Source organism: Aspergillus thermomutatus (genome assembly GCF_002237265.1).
Source record: "Aspergillus thermomutatus strain HMR AF 39 chromosome Unknown NODE_137, whole genome shotgun sequence".
Classification (NCBI taxonomy): domain Eukaryota; kingdom Fungi; phylum Ascomycota; class Eurotiomycetes; order Eurotiales; family Aspergillaceae; genus Aspergillus; species Aspergillus thermomutatus.
In genome coordinates this window covers 1-15,949 of record NW_020798186.1, presented here as the reverse complement: position 1 = coordinate 15,949, position 15,949 = coordinate 1, and the positions used below count along the sequence as shown (strand labels likewise).

At 52.3% G+C, this 15,949-nt stretch overlaps 3 protein-coding genes across 3 annotated transcripts; all 3 read left to right on the top strand.

Annotated features, from left to right (window-relative positions):
• Positions 1-1,585: 1,585 nt before the first annotated feature.
• Positions 1,586-4,285, top strand: CDV56_101939 (uncharacterized protein; the record flags this gene model as incomplete). Its single annotated transcript, XM_026755558.1, has 1 exon — positions 1,586-4,285. The coding sequence occupies one exon, from the start codon at positions 1,586-1,588 to the stop codon at positions 4,283-4,285; it is 2,700 nt and encodes an 899-aa protein (XP_026613196.1).
• Positions 4,286-5,239: 954 nt separating this feature from the next.
• Positions 5,240-8,341, top strand: CDV56_101367 (uncharacterized protein; the record flags this gene model as incomplete). Its single annotated transcript, XM_026754986.1, has 1 exon — positions 5,240-8,341. One exon carries the CDS (start codon positions 5,240-5,242, stop codon positions 8,339-8,341), a length of 3,102 nt encoding a protein of 1,033 aa, XP_026613195.1.
• Positions 8,342-9,423: 1,082 nt separating this feature from the next.
• Positions 9,424-12,803, top strand: kgd1 (alpha-ketoglutarate dehydrogenase KGD1; the record flags this gene model as incomplete). The annotated part of the gene is made up of 4 exons (XM_026754285.1): positions 9,424-9,639; positions 9,734-11,778; positions 11,836-12,209; positions 12,265-12,803. 4 exons carry the CDS (start codon positions 9,424-9,426, stop codon positions 12,801-12,803), a joined length of 3,174 nt encoding a protein of 1,057 aa, XP_026613194.1.
• Positions 12,804-15,949: the final 3,146 nt, after the last annotated feature.

Genomic DNA, 15,949 nt, shown 5'->3' with positions numbered 1-15,949 from the left:
GAACAGGGGATTTTCAGGGCCAACCATATGGTGTTTGCTATCTAAAATAGTGCGACTCCACCAGGCAGTCAGACTCGGACATGTCTTACTAGTACCTATTTCATGGATTCAAATTGGAAATCATCTTAATGCCGTGGGCCTTGAGCTGATGATATCCAGATAGGTACGGAGCATGACCATGCCTTCTCTATGTAGCTAGACGACACTTGTTGAGATAGCTCAGCAGGTAACACCACCAATAGTGCAGAATACAGAAGCCTATCATGGTATCAATCCAACAACGCAGCGCATTATATAGTTCTCTGAGCTTATCGCTCGAATCATGTCTGGTTCCTGAATCTTAACACGACGGCGTAAGTGCGGAAAACGAGGGACCATTTCTCTGATTTCGGACAGATACTGATCTATCTCGAGACAAATCTGTTGCAATCCGTCTTGTCCCCCGAATTAATGTGCAGCCATGCAGTCTGATTTCCATCATCCACAATCTCAGCATCCTCTGTGTGCAGATAAGATAGCTAACGCTGTTGGTTCGTGTCTCCAAGTCATATCTACCATCATCGCATGGCTTGGCGCTGGGTTTTAAATGCGTGCATCTACGAGTACAGAGTACGGATAATCGGGTCTAGTCTAAGTATTTAGTTCTTGTCCGCTGATTTTACTGGCTAGGAGGCATCTACTATCTTGAGACTAGGAGCAGCTAGGCACATCTGCTGTGTTCTAAGAAGTCAAAAAAGGCCACCCTTCTCCAGTTCCTTGTTTTTGAGAAGACTGCAGTAAGTATGTGGCTCTGCCTACATCGTACCCTGCAAGAATCTTCCTTCTGCTCCATTGTATGCATCTTCGAGTCAGTCACATCCATATACTAGCTGGAGATAGCCATCATTCTTACCTACCTACCTTATGGATTTTAGGTAAGGTACCTAGATACCTAAGGTAGCTAAACCCGTACATGGGTTGTAACAGTGTAATAACCTAGGTATGATGCAAACAGTATGGGAACTAAACAGGTACCACATCAAAGTACCTATGGATAGTTCCCCTCCTCGTCCAAATATAGCACTGAATACTGACAGCCGGAGTCAAGGTGTTACAATCCCATACATACCTACTCCCATACATACCTACTCCCATACATACCTACCTACATACGTCGCTGGAAATTTAATTTAATTTAACATGGAACGTTCAGTCAGTCAGTTCATTCTTCTCCATCCATCCATCTATCTATCTATCTATCTACCTCTTCTTCATCTTTTTCTCTTTCTCCTTTGTTTACTCCTTTAGAAGCTCCCTATTACTCTTTTCTTTTCTTTTGCTTCCACTGGCCTACCCTCCTTTCTACAATCTCAGCTTTGCCCCCTGTCTTTCTATTCCTCCTCTAACCTGATCACTCACCTCCCTTGAGAAAGTATTGCGTCTGATCCCCTCCTGTGCACTGCTGCATGAGGGTTGCCTTATCTTTTTCAAAAAAACTCTCAAGCAATTATCGATAAATCCCCCTCACTTCCACTAGACCTAACCGACTTCCTTGTGCTCTTGATGGCCCTTGGGTACATCCACTACTTATCCACCACCAAAGAGAATGGTTTACAACGCCGTTTCCCAGGCCGACCTCGAAGTGGCCTCCAACGCGACCGATTCTGATGTCTCCCGCAGTCCATCGCCGCAGTTGCAACAGCGCCCTACGTTTCAGCAACTGCCACTAGATACAGACCATATCGGAGGAGGGAGTTATTTACAACCAGCAAAGACCGAAGAGGACACTGGAATTGGCAGCTTGAGCTCCATATTACGGTCCATGACATCGACCAGCTACGATATGGTTGAGGAAGACGACTACGAGGAAACGAATCCTGCTGCAGATCGACGGTCCGACGGTCTTCGTCGCGCGATTCCTCCACTCGATACTACTTCCAAGCCACAAGTGCAGACTGATTCCAATGAAACACCCCTGCGGACTCCGATCACCGATACACCGGTACCTCTCAGCCATCCTACGCCAGATCTCCAGTCCTTACAAGGAGCGTATGTCAACAATGTGGAGAGATTGGAGAGAAGTGCGGAACGCTTAAGCTCGAGCTCGGCGGATATTGCGAGTGAGATTCGAAAGATGAATCTCGAGCAGAAGAGGCGCTCGTGCAGCTCCATCTCCAACTCTGTTCTCCAATACAACACGGAAGGCTCTCCTTTGAGGAACAACGTCTCCAGCCCGCAGGGCTCGACTCATTCAGCATCTCGTTTGGCGCAAGTGTCGGAAATTGGGAATGAGGGGATTTTCACCGAGCCTGCGTTTGGGACTGCCCTTGAGCACACTGCTCCGCCTCAAGAGACCTTCCCGCCCCAGTCCGCCGCCGATTTTCCTGACCAACACAGCCGTGGTGTAGGCCACGACATTGAGAGGCCTTCGTCTGTAGCTTCTGGCGACACCTACCAACAGGCAAGGGTTCTGTTCACTGATTTTGACGGCGTCCATTTTGTTGACAAAGGTCCGGACCTCATGCGGCATGTGCCGTTGACCAGACCCCCTCTCGCAAGTAGCTCCGAGTCGTACAAGGAACCACAGGCGGGCGGTAATATGGTATACTACCCTGCGCCTGTTCCGATGATGCTGAATTTGCCGCCCCGACTGTCGCACAGACGTGATGCGGAACGGGAACGGGAGAAACGTCGCACCCAGCTCCTCAGCACAGTTGCTCCGGAGAACAGGAAATCCGCGCCATGGCTGTCTGGTCAAATTCAAGAGGAGGCGAGCGGCCAGAAAAATTACAAGGATTTGCCTCCGCAACTTCGAGCGAGCGTCTTCTTCGACACACCAGCCGCATCGCTGGAAATCGAGGTGAAACAGGCCTCGGCCGTTGAAACGCTTGAGAGTATACTGGATGCGTCCGCGCATGCCCCTGTCACTGCCTTCACAGAACATCCCTTCGCTGGCAACCTGGGGCCGGATGTATACCGGAGCGCCAAGTCCAAATCGTCCCATCCAAATCTATCCGAACAAAGGAAGAAACGTGCATCTAGAACCAATCTCGTCTCTGAGTATCACGTTTCCAATCCTGATCTCAGAGCGGCCTCCATCGCGTCCCATTCATTACATAAGCAAACAGAAGCAGACGCTGCAGTTAGACATGAAGATGCCGCTCTACGTGAGGATGATGACGCTTACGATGAGCACTCAGAGAGCGATGATTCCGAAACAGGCGATGAAGAATCAGAGGAGGAGGAACCCGATTTCGAATACGTAGGACCCCCGAACACTCTGCTAGCAGAGCTCGAAATGCGAAAGCAGGAAATCAAACAGCGGCGACGGACAGCCGCTGCCTCCACTGGAATGCACTCCACCCTTCTTCAGCTTGAGGCTGTCGCCCAGAAACAAAGTGAGCACAGACGACAGAGACCGGTTACATTGGCTTGGGAAGATCCCGACGTTCACAAGCACGAGGAGGATGAGGATGAAGACGTCCCTCTGGCCGTGCTCTTCCCTGAGAAAGCCAAGGTCCCCGACGAGGCCAGACCATTGGGTCTCATGGAGAAGAGGGAATTAGAGGAGAGTGAACCGCTGAGCAGACGTCGCGCGAGGCTCAGAGGGGATCCCTTGCCGTCGGCCGACCTTGATAAGCGCCCGACCACCATGTACGCTCAAAATATGGCGGAGCCCGCGCAGCCCGACAGCGGAGACGAGGAAGAGACTCTAGCGCAGCGCCTTAAGCGGTTGAAAGCCAAGGACCGCACCAGCACTGTTGCAGAGAGTGAATTTGCGAGTGAAATTCTTGCCGAAATAAGCCATCTACACGAGGACGAATCGAAGAACGAGGAAACCGAACCCGCGCCGGAAGACGAGACTCTGGCTCAACGACGAGAGCGGCTTCGAAGGGAGGCAGCCGCTCAGAAGAAGTCGACCCAAGCTCCAAGATACCGAAGAAGTATGGCGGACATCCTTCATGCCCGTCCGATCAGCGTCGGGCAACCACCAATGAACGAGCCTACTGCTCGCCGTGGACCGACCCATCAGCGTTCATACGACAACCGTCTATCAACACAGCAACTGCCATTAAACTTTGGGAATCCAGTTTCGGCAGGATTTGCCCAGAACCAGGGATTTGTGACGGCGAACCCTCAGACGTATGGGATGGCGCACCCGAATACATTCTACAGCGATGCTATCCTGGGAATGAATCATCTGAGCTATGCTATGCCTCATAACTACCATCCCAAAGTCCTACAGCCAGTGGTTGATAATGGCCAACGGGAGATGATTGATCGTTGGAGACAAAGCATCAGATGATTCTCCTTTAGCCACCTCAGTTTTGCTTTTGATGCTGTTGTTTTTTCATTGTTTTTGCGCTCTTGCATCTGATTCTGAGCGGTATGCCATGGTTGTGATGCATTGGAAGCATAAGCCCTCATTGTATTGGTGATATCCATGTAGAACTAGCGATTTTGCTTTGTCTTGTGTAATCTCAATATCTTCTACTTTCTGGTAATGCGGAAAACAACTTCAATGTCTTTCCGTATATCATCGAATCTAATTTAAGATCCCCGTTCCGTCCTTGCATGAAACTGTAACTCTGTAACTCTGTAGGTAGTATGCTCTGCATTTACTTTGCGGATGATATAACCAATCCAAGGCACGATTGATTATAGAAAAATGATCTCTTTCAATCCAGACCGTGCATCTGATTTGATCTCAGAGTCAAGAATAAATGCTAGCCGAAGGAACGGCTGAATCGAACGATATAAAATCATTGTGTTGAAAGTTTGGACTGGCCGCCGCTGATGATGATGACCCGCTTTCGGATGATGATGGATGGCATTCCTTCTTCCACCGTTTCTGTCAACAGCAACAATAATAACCTTAGGGAATAACAACAAGTTCTTCTCATGTCTTACCCCTTCGTCAGTTTTCATTATTGGCAATTGTATTTCTCATGAATGTATTCTTTATCATGACTCTGGATGACTATATCTTTTTAATACCGGAAATTTACCAGTTGCCCCTCCTAATCTAATAATTAATCTCCCTCAAATTATCTCCCCTGCTTGTTTAACTATTGTTAGAACAGCCCCCCGTGCACGGTTGAGACGTGAGCCCCACAGCTCTATATTGATTTATCAACTTTGCAAAGCTCATCAGGACGCGAACAAGAAATTTGAAGGCAGAATGGATAGTTTCTATGAGTCCTGAACGGAGCGACCACCTCATAGGGAAGCACTGTAGGTGCTCGGGGCGCCCATAATCATGCCACCATCCACAGTCTTCTCCTACTGGCGTCGTGAACATCGTCGCTCAAGTGCGCCCCCCATCTCATCGTCCGTACAAGCCTCTTCAAGAGGCAAAAGCAACGGCAACCCTCCTCAGCTCCCGGTTATCCAACACCCGCCGATTCTTGCGACCACGATCGAGGATCCTTCTCCGTGTCCCGATGCGCTGACTCCCCTTACTTCGAGCGAATACTCGCCCGCAGATGGCGATACTGATAAGGCACATGGGGTGGTTTCTGCAGTCTCGACCAAAGCGCCGTCATCTGCTGCGATCAACCTGGCAGGGCCGTCCTCTACCTCTGACAAGCAAGCGCGGCCTCAATCCAGTGCAGAAGGCCGCGAAAAGAACCTGGATCTGACTGCTCAGCCGAACTCATCGCAAGTGTCGTTTACGGCTTCTCGTCCCGAGTATGGCGATAGTGATTCCTCGAAGCCGAACTCGCCTTTTCGGATGTCCTTCGGTAAAGGACTGCTGAACTCTCAGAATCAATCCTTCGACGCCAATATTAAGCGATCTTCGACGCCCGTGTTGACATCTACCGTTGACAAATCAAATGCAATGCACAAGGAGTACAGGCCGGAAGGCTCGAGCAGCCGTCGTCAAGCGGACCGGGAGTTCTCTGCGGAACATACATCGCATAAATCTGGAAAGGCGATGCTTCACCTCCTAAACCCTATGTCTCTGCTGGCCAGGAGGCGCTCTTCTCAGTTGGCCGGCCTCCGGGCGGAGGACATCAACATCGGAGCTCGAAACGTGGTCCCCGCGATACCCGATGATTATGATCCTAGGATACGCGGAAACATTGTGCACGACTTTTCTGCCCCTCGTCCGCGCCGGAATCTGTCCGCAGCCCCAGTGCTTTTGCAAGATGCTGCAAATCAGTATAATTCATATGGTGCGCCGCAGAATGAGAATGTGTCTCGTCTGAATGGGAGGGATGCAGTAGTCCAAGCAAGCGAGCACAGGAGGAAACACAGTGAATACTCCCCAGTTTTCAAGGAGCACTTCGAGGACGATCAGAATGTGCTACAGGTTGACAACAAAGCCTATTTACAGTCATCTCTTCTCACAGATCCGTCTCTTCATAGCAACGATCAATCGATCCCTGTATTTGCGAGGCGACTCCCGTCGCGACTACCCGATCATGAGGAACATCCTGATGAATCAATCCCTCACCAGTCCGAGCCCCGAGCAGAACCGCCGAGCAAAGAACAGCCAGCGGCTCAGCAAGATCCGGACACAATTGAAATAATACCCCAGCAGCCTTCTGGCCTACCGAAACATTTCAAAAGCAATGCATCCCGATTCAGCTTTGACATGAACGGAGTTGAATCATCGGCACAGGAGAAGCTTCTGGAAGAAAAGCACAAGGAGAAAGAAGCGGCGCGCAGGGCCAAGGCTCAGCTCGAAGATAGGGAATACAGTGACATCGAAGACGATTATGACAATGACCTTTTGGATGACTTTGACGGCTTCGAAGAAAAGATTCCTGGGGTCAACACTGACGCCGAAGAAGATGAGTTCAGTGGATTCTCCGGCCCCGGGGCCGCATTGACTACCTCATGGTATGCGCCTGGCCTTTCGCCAGTCGTCGCGAGCCCCGTCAGCGCTCCTGGTTCTGGTCCGGCAGTCGATGTAAATCTACAAGCCGATCAAGGTCGTGCTTCGCAGTTATCAGAGCTCTCTGTCAGCGCAGACAAACTCGCTCCTTTTTCCCAGACGACAACCCTTTCAGAATCGGCAGCGGTAGGATACTCAATGCAAACGGGAACTCGTTCTTCAACATCGCAGCTAGCCGAAGAGGACGATGACTTGTACTTTGACGACGGGGAATTTGGCGATCTGGCTGCTGATGTAGGCGGCGCGACATTTGATGAATCCATCTTCGATGACGAATCTAGTCATTTGTATGCTCACAAGACGGCAGCTGTACACACTGCGCCGGGGGATCCGGGCACAACGGTCCAGACGGAAGAGAAGTCTAAATCAAGTGTAGCATCTGAATCTCACAATCTGAGTCCCGAGCTGGATCACAAAGATGGCCTTAAGCGCGCACCGAGCGTCGCTAGTGATTTCCGAGACCGAACAGTTGCCAGATATGGTGGACATGACACTGAAATGGCCCATAACCCAACGGCAACAAAATCTCATGGTGGGGTCTTATCCGAGCATAACCTTGAGGTCTTGCACAACGCGCTCGAGAAGGCTGCCAACGAGACAGCCAACATGGACAGATTCAAGCGCACCACAAGCACGAGCGAGAGTTCCCTAGGCCAGGACAGCGTTGCCAGAACGATCCAGACTTTGGACTCCTTCTCAGGACTCGTATCAGACGACAGCCATCTGAGCCAAGCTATGGATGCAATGGGCTTCGAAGAGGTCTTTGACGATTTCAACTACGACGATGATGATAATGCCTTTTACGATGATCCCATCATCGCTGCTGCCAATGCCGAGGCGCTGGAAAACGACGACGAAGGTTTCTATGGCCGAGAGTTTGGATTCTACGCCCAGGCTCATGGGGCTTACGGTTCAGAACTTACCAATGGGGGATACTTTGGTCCGCGTGGCATCGAAGGCATTTCGCGTAGCCACAGCAGCCGAGGCAAATTCAGAGAACCCAGTTTGACTCCTATCACTGAACGAAGTGAATGGAGCACGCGAAACTCGGTCATTTCGTTGACAGCGCATGGGGCGCCTCACTCCAATCCATCCCTCTCGAGTCCAGGGCTGGCACAACTTGTTGATATGGGTACCGTGGACGACGAGATGTCACTGAGCGCGTTATTGAAACTGCGACGTGGTGCCTGGGGTGGCAGCAATGGGAGTCTTCGCAGCAGCAGCGGAAGCCCACCACCTCATCATCACGCATCGTCGAATCGCGCGAGCTTCACGGGCTTTTCTGATGTGAGCCCGACTGTGCATACGGTTCCTCCGGATTACCTCTTTGGAGGACCAAGCGCAGCTGAATCGCCGATCATAAAACCAATAAATGTAGATGTCACCCAACGGATGGACCAGTCGGTCGTCGGAGAAGGGGACTCGCAAAAGCATCCTGAAGAACCTGTCCCCAGATGATGCAGTCCAACTCAGCGAGCCTGCTGAGCTAAAAGATATCACGACAGAGGAGAAGTGTGGCGAGTACATATACACGATTTATACCCTCAAATTTACACTTTCTTGGTTTAAATGAATTCATGATCGATCGAGTGCCTATACCTGCGTTATGGCGTTTTCCTCTCTCAAGGTCTTACCTAGGTAGTCTTGACAACCCGTATCTACTTAGTTTCTTCCTGTCGATGGCGTAATTAACCGTCTATAGTGTCATAATTCGATGCACCCATCAGAATTCACTGTCATGCTGTTTCTGATGTGCCTCAAATGCCAAAGGTAACATGTCATGAGTGATCGAATATTCTCGACGATAGCTTGTGCATACAGATGAAGTCATAGTATGGGTTTTTCTGTCCTGTCCCTGAGGAGGTTACTATGAGCAAATTAATCCGTGGTGATGATTGGCCTGCAAGTCCATCCGCAAAAACCCGGAGCGGGAAATGTTCATACCCGGGATGTGGCGGTGCGGATTGCTCGATTGTGATTCGCCACCGGCCACACTTGCCGCCCTCAAGCCGGTCGGCTGCCCGGCGGTGAGATGACTCAGCTGTGGCTGTTGTCAGGCGGACAGCAGGAAAGGGTCAGCCACATCCGCGCTGGCCGTCATAACCGTAAAGATCTCGGCAAACCTCTTCTTGCTTGGTCTCTCAGTCCGTCCGCCGTCACTTGAGTTTCTTGCTCTCCTCTCTTACTCCAGATTTCTTCTCTTTTTCCCTTCGCGAGGAAAAAAAAAAAAGCTTTGATTGTCTAAAGAGAGTGCTTGCTCTCTGATGAGTTCTGTTTCTGTGCAGGTGCTACGGCAATCTTAGTCGACACCTGTTTTCTATTTTTTTAGTGACTACCGTGTGTCTTCCTTTCATCCGTTCAATCTACATCAGCTCCTGGGAGCTTTGCACGCTCATATTGACGATTGCGAAACAGGTCTTTATACTATACTTGATTGATTATTGCTCTCAGTGTTGTTGAGCATTGATAGAAAGAGCTCCAGCCTGCTTGTCGCATCATCTCTTAACACCTGTTTTCGTCGAGGACGGAAAAATCCCGCAATGCTTCGTACCACAGCCGTCAAGGCCACCAGCAGCGGTCTGCTGCGTGGCCCCGCCTGCTCAGCCTGCAGGCGGTCCATCTCCCTCACTTCCACTGCCAGAGCTACTTCCAGCCATAGCTCGAAATTTGGCCTGACCACCAGAAGACCTCTCGCCATTGTTGACCGTTTGTCCAACGGCAGGAGACACTATGCTGCTGCTGCCGATGCGGGAGTGGTAAGCCTGAGCTCGCCCTATTCCACTATTGTAGCTATTCATCGAAGGCATGGCTGATTTGAATGCGCGAATTCGCGGCTTTTTACGCTTCTAGGATCCCAATGACAACTTCCTTTCCGGAAACACAGCCAACTACATCGACGAGATGTACCTGGCTTGGAAGAATGACCCCTCGAGCGTGCACATCTCGTGGCAGACATATTTCAAGAACATGGAAGATGGCAACATGCCCATCTCCCAAGCTTTCCAGCCTCCTCCGACTCTTGTGCCTACCCCCACCGGTGGTGTTCCGCAGACCATGCCTGGCGAGGGATTGGGCCTTGCAGCTGGCACTGACCTGACAAACCATCTTAAGGTCCAGCTTTTGGTTCGCGCATACCAGGCTCGTGGTCACCACAAGGCTAAGATCGATCCCCTCGGCATCCGCGGCGAAGCTGAGGCATTCGGCTACAACAAGCCCAAGGAGCTCGAACTTGACCACTATGGATTCACTGAGCGCGATCTCGACCAGGAGTTCACGCTCGGCCCCGGTATCCTGCCCCGCTTTGCTACTGAGAGCCGCAAGAAGATGACTCTGCGCGAGATCATCGCCACCTGCGAGAAGATCTACTGTGGCTCCTACGGTGTGGAGTACATTCACATTCCTGACCGCAAGCCCTGCGACTGGATCCGTGATCGCTTCGAAATTCCCGAGCCCTACAAGTACTCGGTTGACGACAAGCGCCGTATCCTTGACCGTCTGATCTGGAGTCACAGCTTCGAGTCCTTCCTGGCCACCAAGTTCCCCAATGACAAGCGTTTCGGTCTGGAGGGTTGCGAGACCCTGGTGCCCGGTATGAAGGCGTTGATTGACCGCAGTGTCGAGCACGGCATCAAGGATATTGTCATTGGTATGCCTCACCGTGGTCGTCTCAATGTGCTGTCCAACGTCGTTCGTAAGCCCAATGAGTCCATCTTCAGTGAATTCTCCGGATCTGCCGAGCCCTCGGATGAAGGTTCGGGTGATGTCAAGTACCACTTGGGTATGAACTTCGAACGCCCTACGCCCTCTGGCAAGCGTGTGCAGCTTTCTCTGGTCGCCAACCCTTCCCATCTCGAAGCCGAAGACCCCGTTGTCCTTGGAAAGACTCGCTCCATCCAGCACTACAACAATGACGAGAAGGACTTCAACAGCGCCATGGGTGTTCTGCTGCACGGTGATGCTGCCTTCGCCGGTCAGGGTGTCGTCTACGAGACCATGGGCTTCCACTCTCTCCCCGCCTACTCGACCGGTGGTACCATCCACATCATCGTGAACAACCAGATTGGTTTCACTACCGACCCCCGCTACTCGCGTTCCACCCCTTACTGCTCGGATATCGCCAAGTCCATCGACGCCCCCGTGTTCCACGTGAACGCTGATGATGTCGAGGCCGTGAACTACGTTTGCCAGATTGCTGCCGACTGGCGTGCCGAGTTCAAGCGCGATGTTGTCATTGACATTGTCTGCTACCGTAAGCAGGGTCACAACGAAACCGATCAGCCCTCTTTCACCCAGCCGTTGATGTACAAGCGCATCGCCGAGCAGAAGGCCCAGCTTGACAAGTATGTCGAGAAGCTGATTGCCGAGGGCACCTTCACCAAGGAGGACATTGACGAGCACAAGAAGTGGGTCTGGGGCATGCTCAACGACAGCTTCGACCGCAGCAAGGACTACCAGCCCACCGGCAAGGAATGGCTGACCTCTGCCTGGAACGGTTTCAAGACACCCAAGGAGCTGGCCACCGAGGTTCTGCCTCATCTGCCGACTGCTGTTGATGCTTCATTGCTGAGCCACATCGCCGACAAGATCAGCGGCGCGCCCGAGGGCTTCACCGTCCACCGCAACCTCAAGCGTATTTTGGCCAACCGCAAGAAGGCCGTTGATGAGGGTAAGAACATTGACTGGGCCACCGCTGAGGCTCTTGCCTTTGGTTCTCTGGTCAAGGAGGGCTACCATGTCCGTGTTTCCGGTCAGGACGTTGAGCGTGGTACTTTCTCCCAGCGTCACGCCGTTCTGCACGACCAGGAGAACGAGGCTACCTACACCCCCTTGAAGCACATTGGTGAGGACCAGGGCAGCTTCGTCATCTCCAACTCTTCTCTCAGCGAATTCGGAGCGTAAGTTGACTTCCGACAACAGATTTACCTTTGCTCGCTCACACTAATTTTCTTTAGCCTTGGTTTCGAATACGGCTACTCTCTAACCTCGCCTAACGCCCTGGTCATGTGGGAGGCCCAGTTCGGTGACTTCGCCAACAACGCTCAGTGCATCATCGACCAGTTTATCGCTTCTGGAGAGTCCAAGTGGCTGCAGCGCTCCGGTCTCGTTGTCTCCCTGCCTCATGGTTATGATGGCCAGGGTCCTGAGCACTCTTCGGGTAGAATGGAGCGTTGGTTGCAGCTTTGCAACGAGGAACCTCGCCAGTTCCCCACTCAGGACAAGCTGGACCGTCAGCACCAGGACTGCAACATGCAGATTGCCTACATGACCTCTCCTGCCAACCTTTTCCACATCTTGCGTCGCCAGATCCACCGCCAGTTCCGCAAGCGTAAGTTTGGTTGTCTTCCTGTATGAATGACTTTTCACTAACTTACTCGCCCTAGCCCTCGTGATCTTCTTCTCCAAGTCCCTCCTCCGTCATCCTATTGCCCGCTCCGATATTGAGGAATTCACTGGTGACTCGCACTTCCAGTGGATCATCCCTGACCCGGCTCACGGTACCGCTATTGACGAGCCCGAGAAGATCGAGCGCGTCATTCTGTGCTCTGGTCAAGTCTACGCTACCTTGATCAAGCACCGCGAGGCCAAGGGTATCCGCAACACTGCCATTACCCGTGTTGAGCAGCTGCACCCCTTCCCTTGGGCTCAGCTGAAGGAGAACCTGGACAGCTACCCCAACGCCAAGGACATTGTCTGGGCTCAGGAAGAACCCCTGAACGCCGGTGCTTGGAGCTACACTCAGCCTCGTATTGAGACCCTGCTGAACGAGACTGAGCACCACAACCGCCGCCACGTCCTCTACGCTGGTCGGGCCCCAAGCGCCTCCGTCGCCACTGGTCTCAAATCCGTCCATGCCAAGGAGGAACAGGACTTCCTCGAGGAAGCATTCACTGTCCACCAGGATCGTCTGAAGGGCGAGTAAATCTGGGACATTGTAGCCACTGTTGGATTATCATCTTAGGTGCTTTGATTTGTAGGAGCTAGCGTCTATTCATTTCTGTCTCCTTTGTATGAATTCATTTTGTTGTCGGCATCTTCTACGGCTTCTATCCTACAGTCATGCTGTCCTGTTTTTGATATCTCTTTTCGAATGTTCCCTGGCACACCTGTTGTTACAGGCTGGGATTGACTTGTCTATACCTAGAACGTGCCAGAGCATGTGTTTGTAAACTAAGAAGGCCTGATTTACTAGATAATGCTGTATTTCTTTTTTGGGTATTGCGCTCCTACTTCTGACTGCGAATTGATGCGAAGCGCTGATGACGTCAAGGAACCTATCGTGTAAAATGAGTAAGCGGTCCCGAGTGCCTGAAATAACAGGCACCAATCACCTGACGCGGGCCCAAAGGGGAAAGTCTTGCTTCTCCGCACTGCAGAACTTCCGTCTCCTCTCGTCCCATATCTGATGTACCGTCCCATCAACGCCTTGTCCATGTTGTTGGGTTCAAGAAGTATTTCAACTTTGTTTGTACGATTTTTTCTCACCGGATTGAGCCATTTCCGATCTGTTGCGTTTGAACTCCCTCTTCAACCATGGCATCCGTCGTTTCTTCGTCGGCCGTCAACGCTCAGGGTCAAAATGCTCGCCAGTCAGCGCGCCAGACCCGTACGAATCCATCCCGAACGTCCAAGACGCTTGGACGGTCGTCATTTGCCTACGGTCACGGCTCAATGACCGAAGCGCCCCCTACGCCTCCTGCCCCTCACGGATTCTATCCCGCCCTCACTCATTTCACCGACGCCATTACCGCTCTCCCGCGGGAATTTCGCCGTCACAATTCGTTGCTGAAGGAAGTGGATGCGAAGGCTTGGGCGCTTGAGGATAATCTGCTCCAGTTGTTGAAGGTTTCTTCGGAGTCGCAGCCTGTTCCTTGTCCGTTGAATCCAGCGCCTATTGTTGAGGGGGTGGTTCGGGATGATATTGTGCCAGCGGTAGGTAGTGGATATGTTGAAACGGCCGGACTACAACAGTTCATGTGCTTGGCTAAAACCTGTGTGCTTTACAATAGGGTCCCTCGCAACCTCCCGAATCGCAAGACAGCAAAAACCGTCGTCTTCTCTTCGATCGCGTGCGGCGCACCCTTGTGGATCTGATGATGACCGCGGATGAAAAGAACCACGTCATTTCCAACGCCAACGACGAACTGGACCGGCAGCTTCTGCGCATCGATGGCATATTTCCATTCATTGCAGGGGAGATCAGTGAGGAGGCGCGCCTGGGCAGTCTTACACACTGGGCCTACTCGAACAGGAACGCCGCGAAAACTACTACAAATGAGCGTCCGCGCCGGGAAGTCGCATCCAACAAACAGGACTTGGGCCATGCTCTCGAAAACGAAGCCGGGCCCCGTGGTGATGCGAGACGGGATGCCGCTCGCAAACAGCGTCGCACGCATGCCGATTCGGACTTTGACGATGCTCGTGCATCTGGTTCGCGGAAGGGTCAGGTTAGCAAGTCTCGTAGCGGGGCAGGTGCGGCTACTGGGGATCAGCCTGCAGTCGGGCATGGTGCACAAGCTTCGGGTGCCGCGGGGGCATCGGGTGCGACGAAACGCCGCAAGGTCGAAAGACCTCCAACGGTTGATACTGGCGCAGCGATGGAAAGATCCGCCAGCGGTGCTGGGAATGCTTCGGGGCGTGGTGCATCGAAGGACGCGACAGCTTCCGATGCCACCAAGAAGAGATCTCGTGCTCCTAACACGAATGCAGCCGCTCGCAAGAGGTGAACCATCTCCCGGGATATTGAAATTTTGACCTTGTGCATTTGCTAACCAAATTAGTAGAAATAACACTGGGACCTCCGCGGCAAATTCGCCTGTTCTAGCAGCTGCTCCTCTGGTGGGGGCGTCGAATGCCGTACGTAGTGCAGCCAGTCCGGGACCTGGAGTAGTCGCTCGGCCCCAGTCTTCTCGTGCCCAGCAGAACTCTGGACAGTCGGCAAATGGTCGCCAGCGGCCATCCTCCTCGGCGTCCAATCGCTTAGCAAGCAACAGTATGTCACCGTGTCTTTCTGTGTTCTGGAAATATTGCCTAATCTTATTTCGATTCAGACAAAGTCGCCGATACCAAGACTCTACCTAAAGAAACTCCCAAAGCGGACATGGTTACAGCTGCTCTTAATTTAGAACTGCAACGCCAAACCGAGGAGGAGAATATTGCCACAGCTGCAGCCAAGGTTGCCGGTCCCGTCAGCATGAAACGCGAAGATACCGAAATTCGCCCTGCTGAGTCGGTCGAACCTCGGGAAACACCAGTACCTCAAGCTTCGAACCCAGCCCCAAAGGGCCGTTCGTCGAAGACGTCTACGCCTGTGCTCTCCACCTTCTCGGAACCCAACTCCCAGCGCACTCGACCTACCCGCAGCACAGACCCTGCGCCTGCGAAACGATCACATAAGAAAAGTGGCAGCGTGGCGGTGGCCCAGCAGCGAGCAGTGTCTGAGGAGGAAGACTCGCTGCATGAAGGGGACGACGAGGATGAAGACGGCGAGCCGCGGTACTGTTACTGCAACGAGATCAGTTTCGGTGAGATGGTTGCCTGTGACAATGATGCGTGCCCCCGGGAATGGTTCCATTTGTCGTGTGTCGGGTTGACCAAACCGCCGGGAAAGAATGGTAAGTTGCAGGATTGCCCAGATAGGCTGAAGCATGCTGACAGGATACAGTCAAATGGTATTGCAACGAATGCAAGGAGAATATGCGAAGAAGCCGGAACGGGCGGTAACAGGGTCGACGAGAAGCATCTATGCTCCGGCTAATACAGTTGTGTTGATTGGGATGGTTCTCCTGATTTGGCGGGTTGGTTATGGACATAGCATAATATAGACTTGATTTATCCATGGCAAATCATTTGAGAAGGTCAATGTCAATTGTCTTTAGGATCGAGTCTTCTCCCCAGCGTCAAGATCAACCACCACATCACCACCTTGATACCGAGGCCGAGGAATCTTTACAACGCCCTCAACCTATCCAGAAACCCCCCCTCCCGCCGTCGCTGCCTCTGCCCTGAAGCCTCACTCCCAAGCCCACCACCAACACCGGCATTCCCACTCGCCGCCACCGCAGCAAC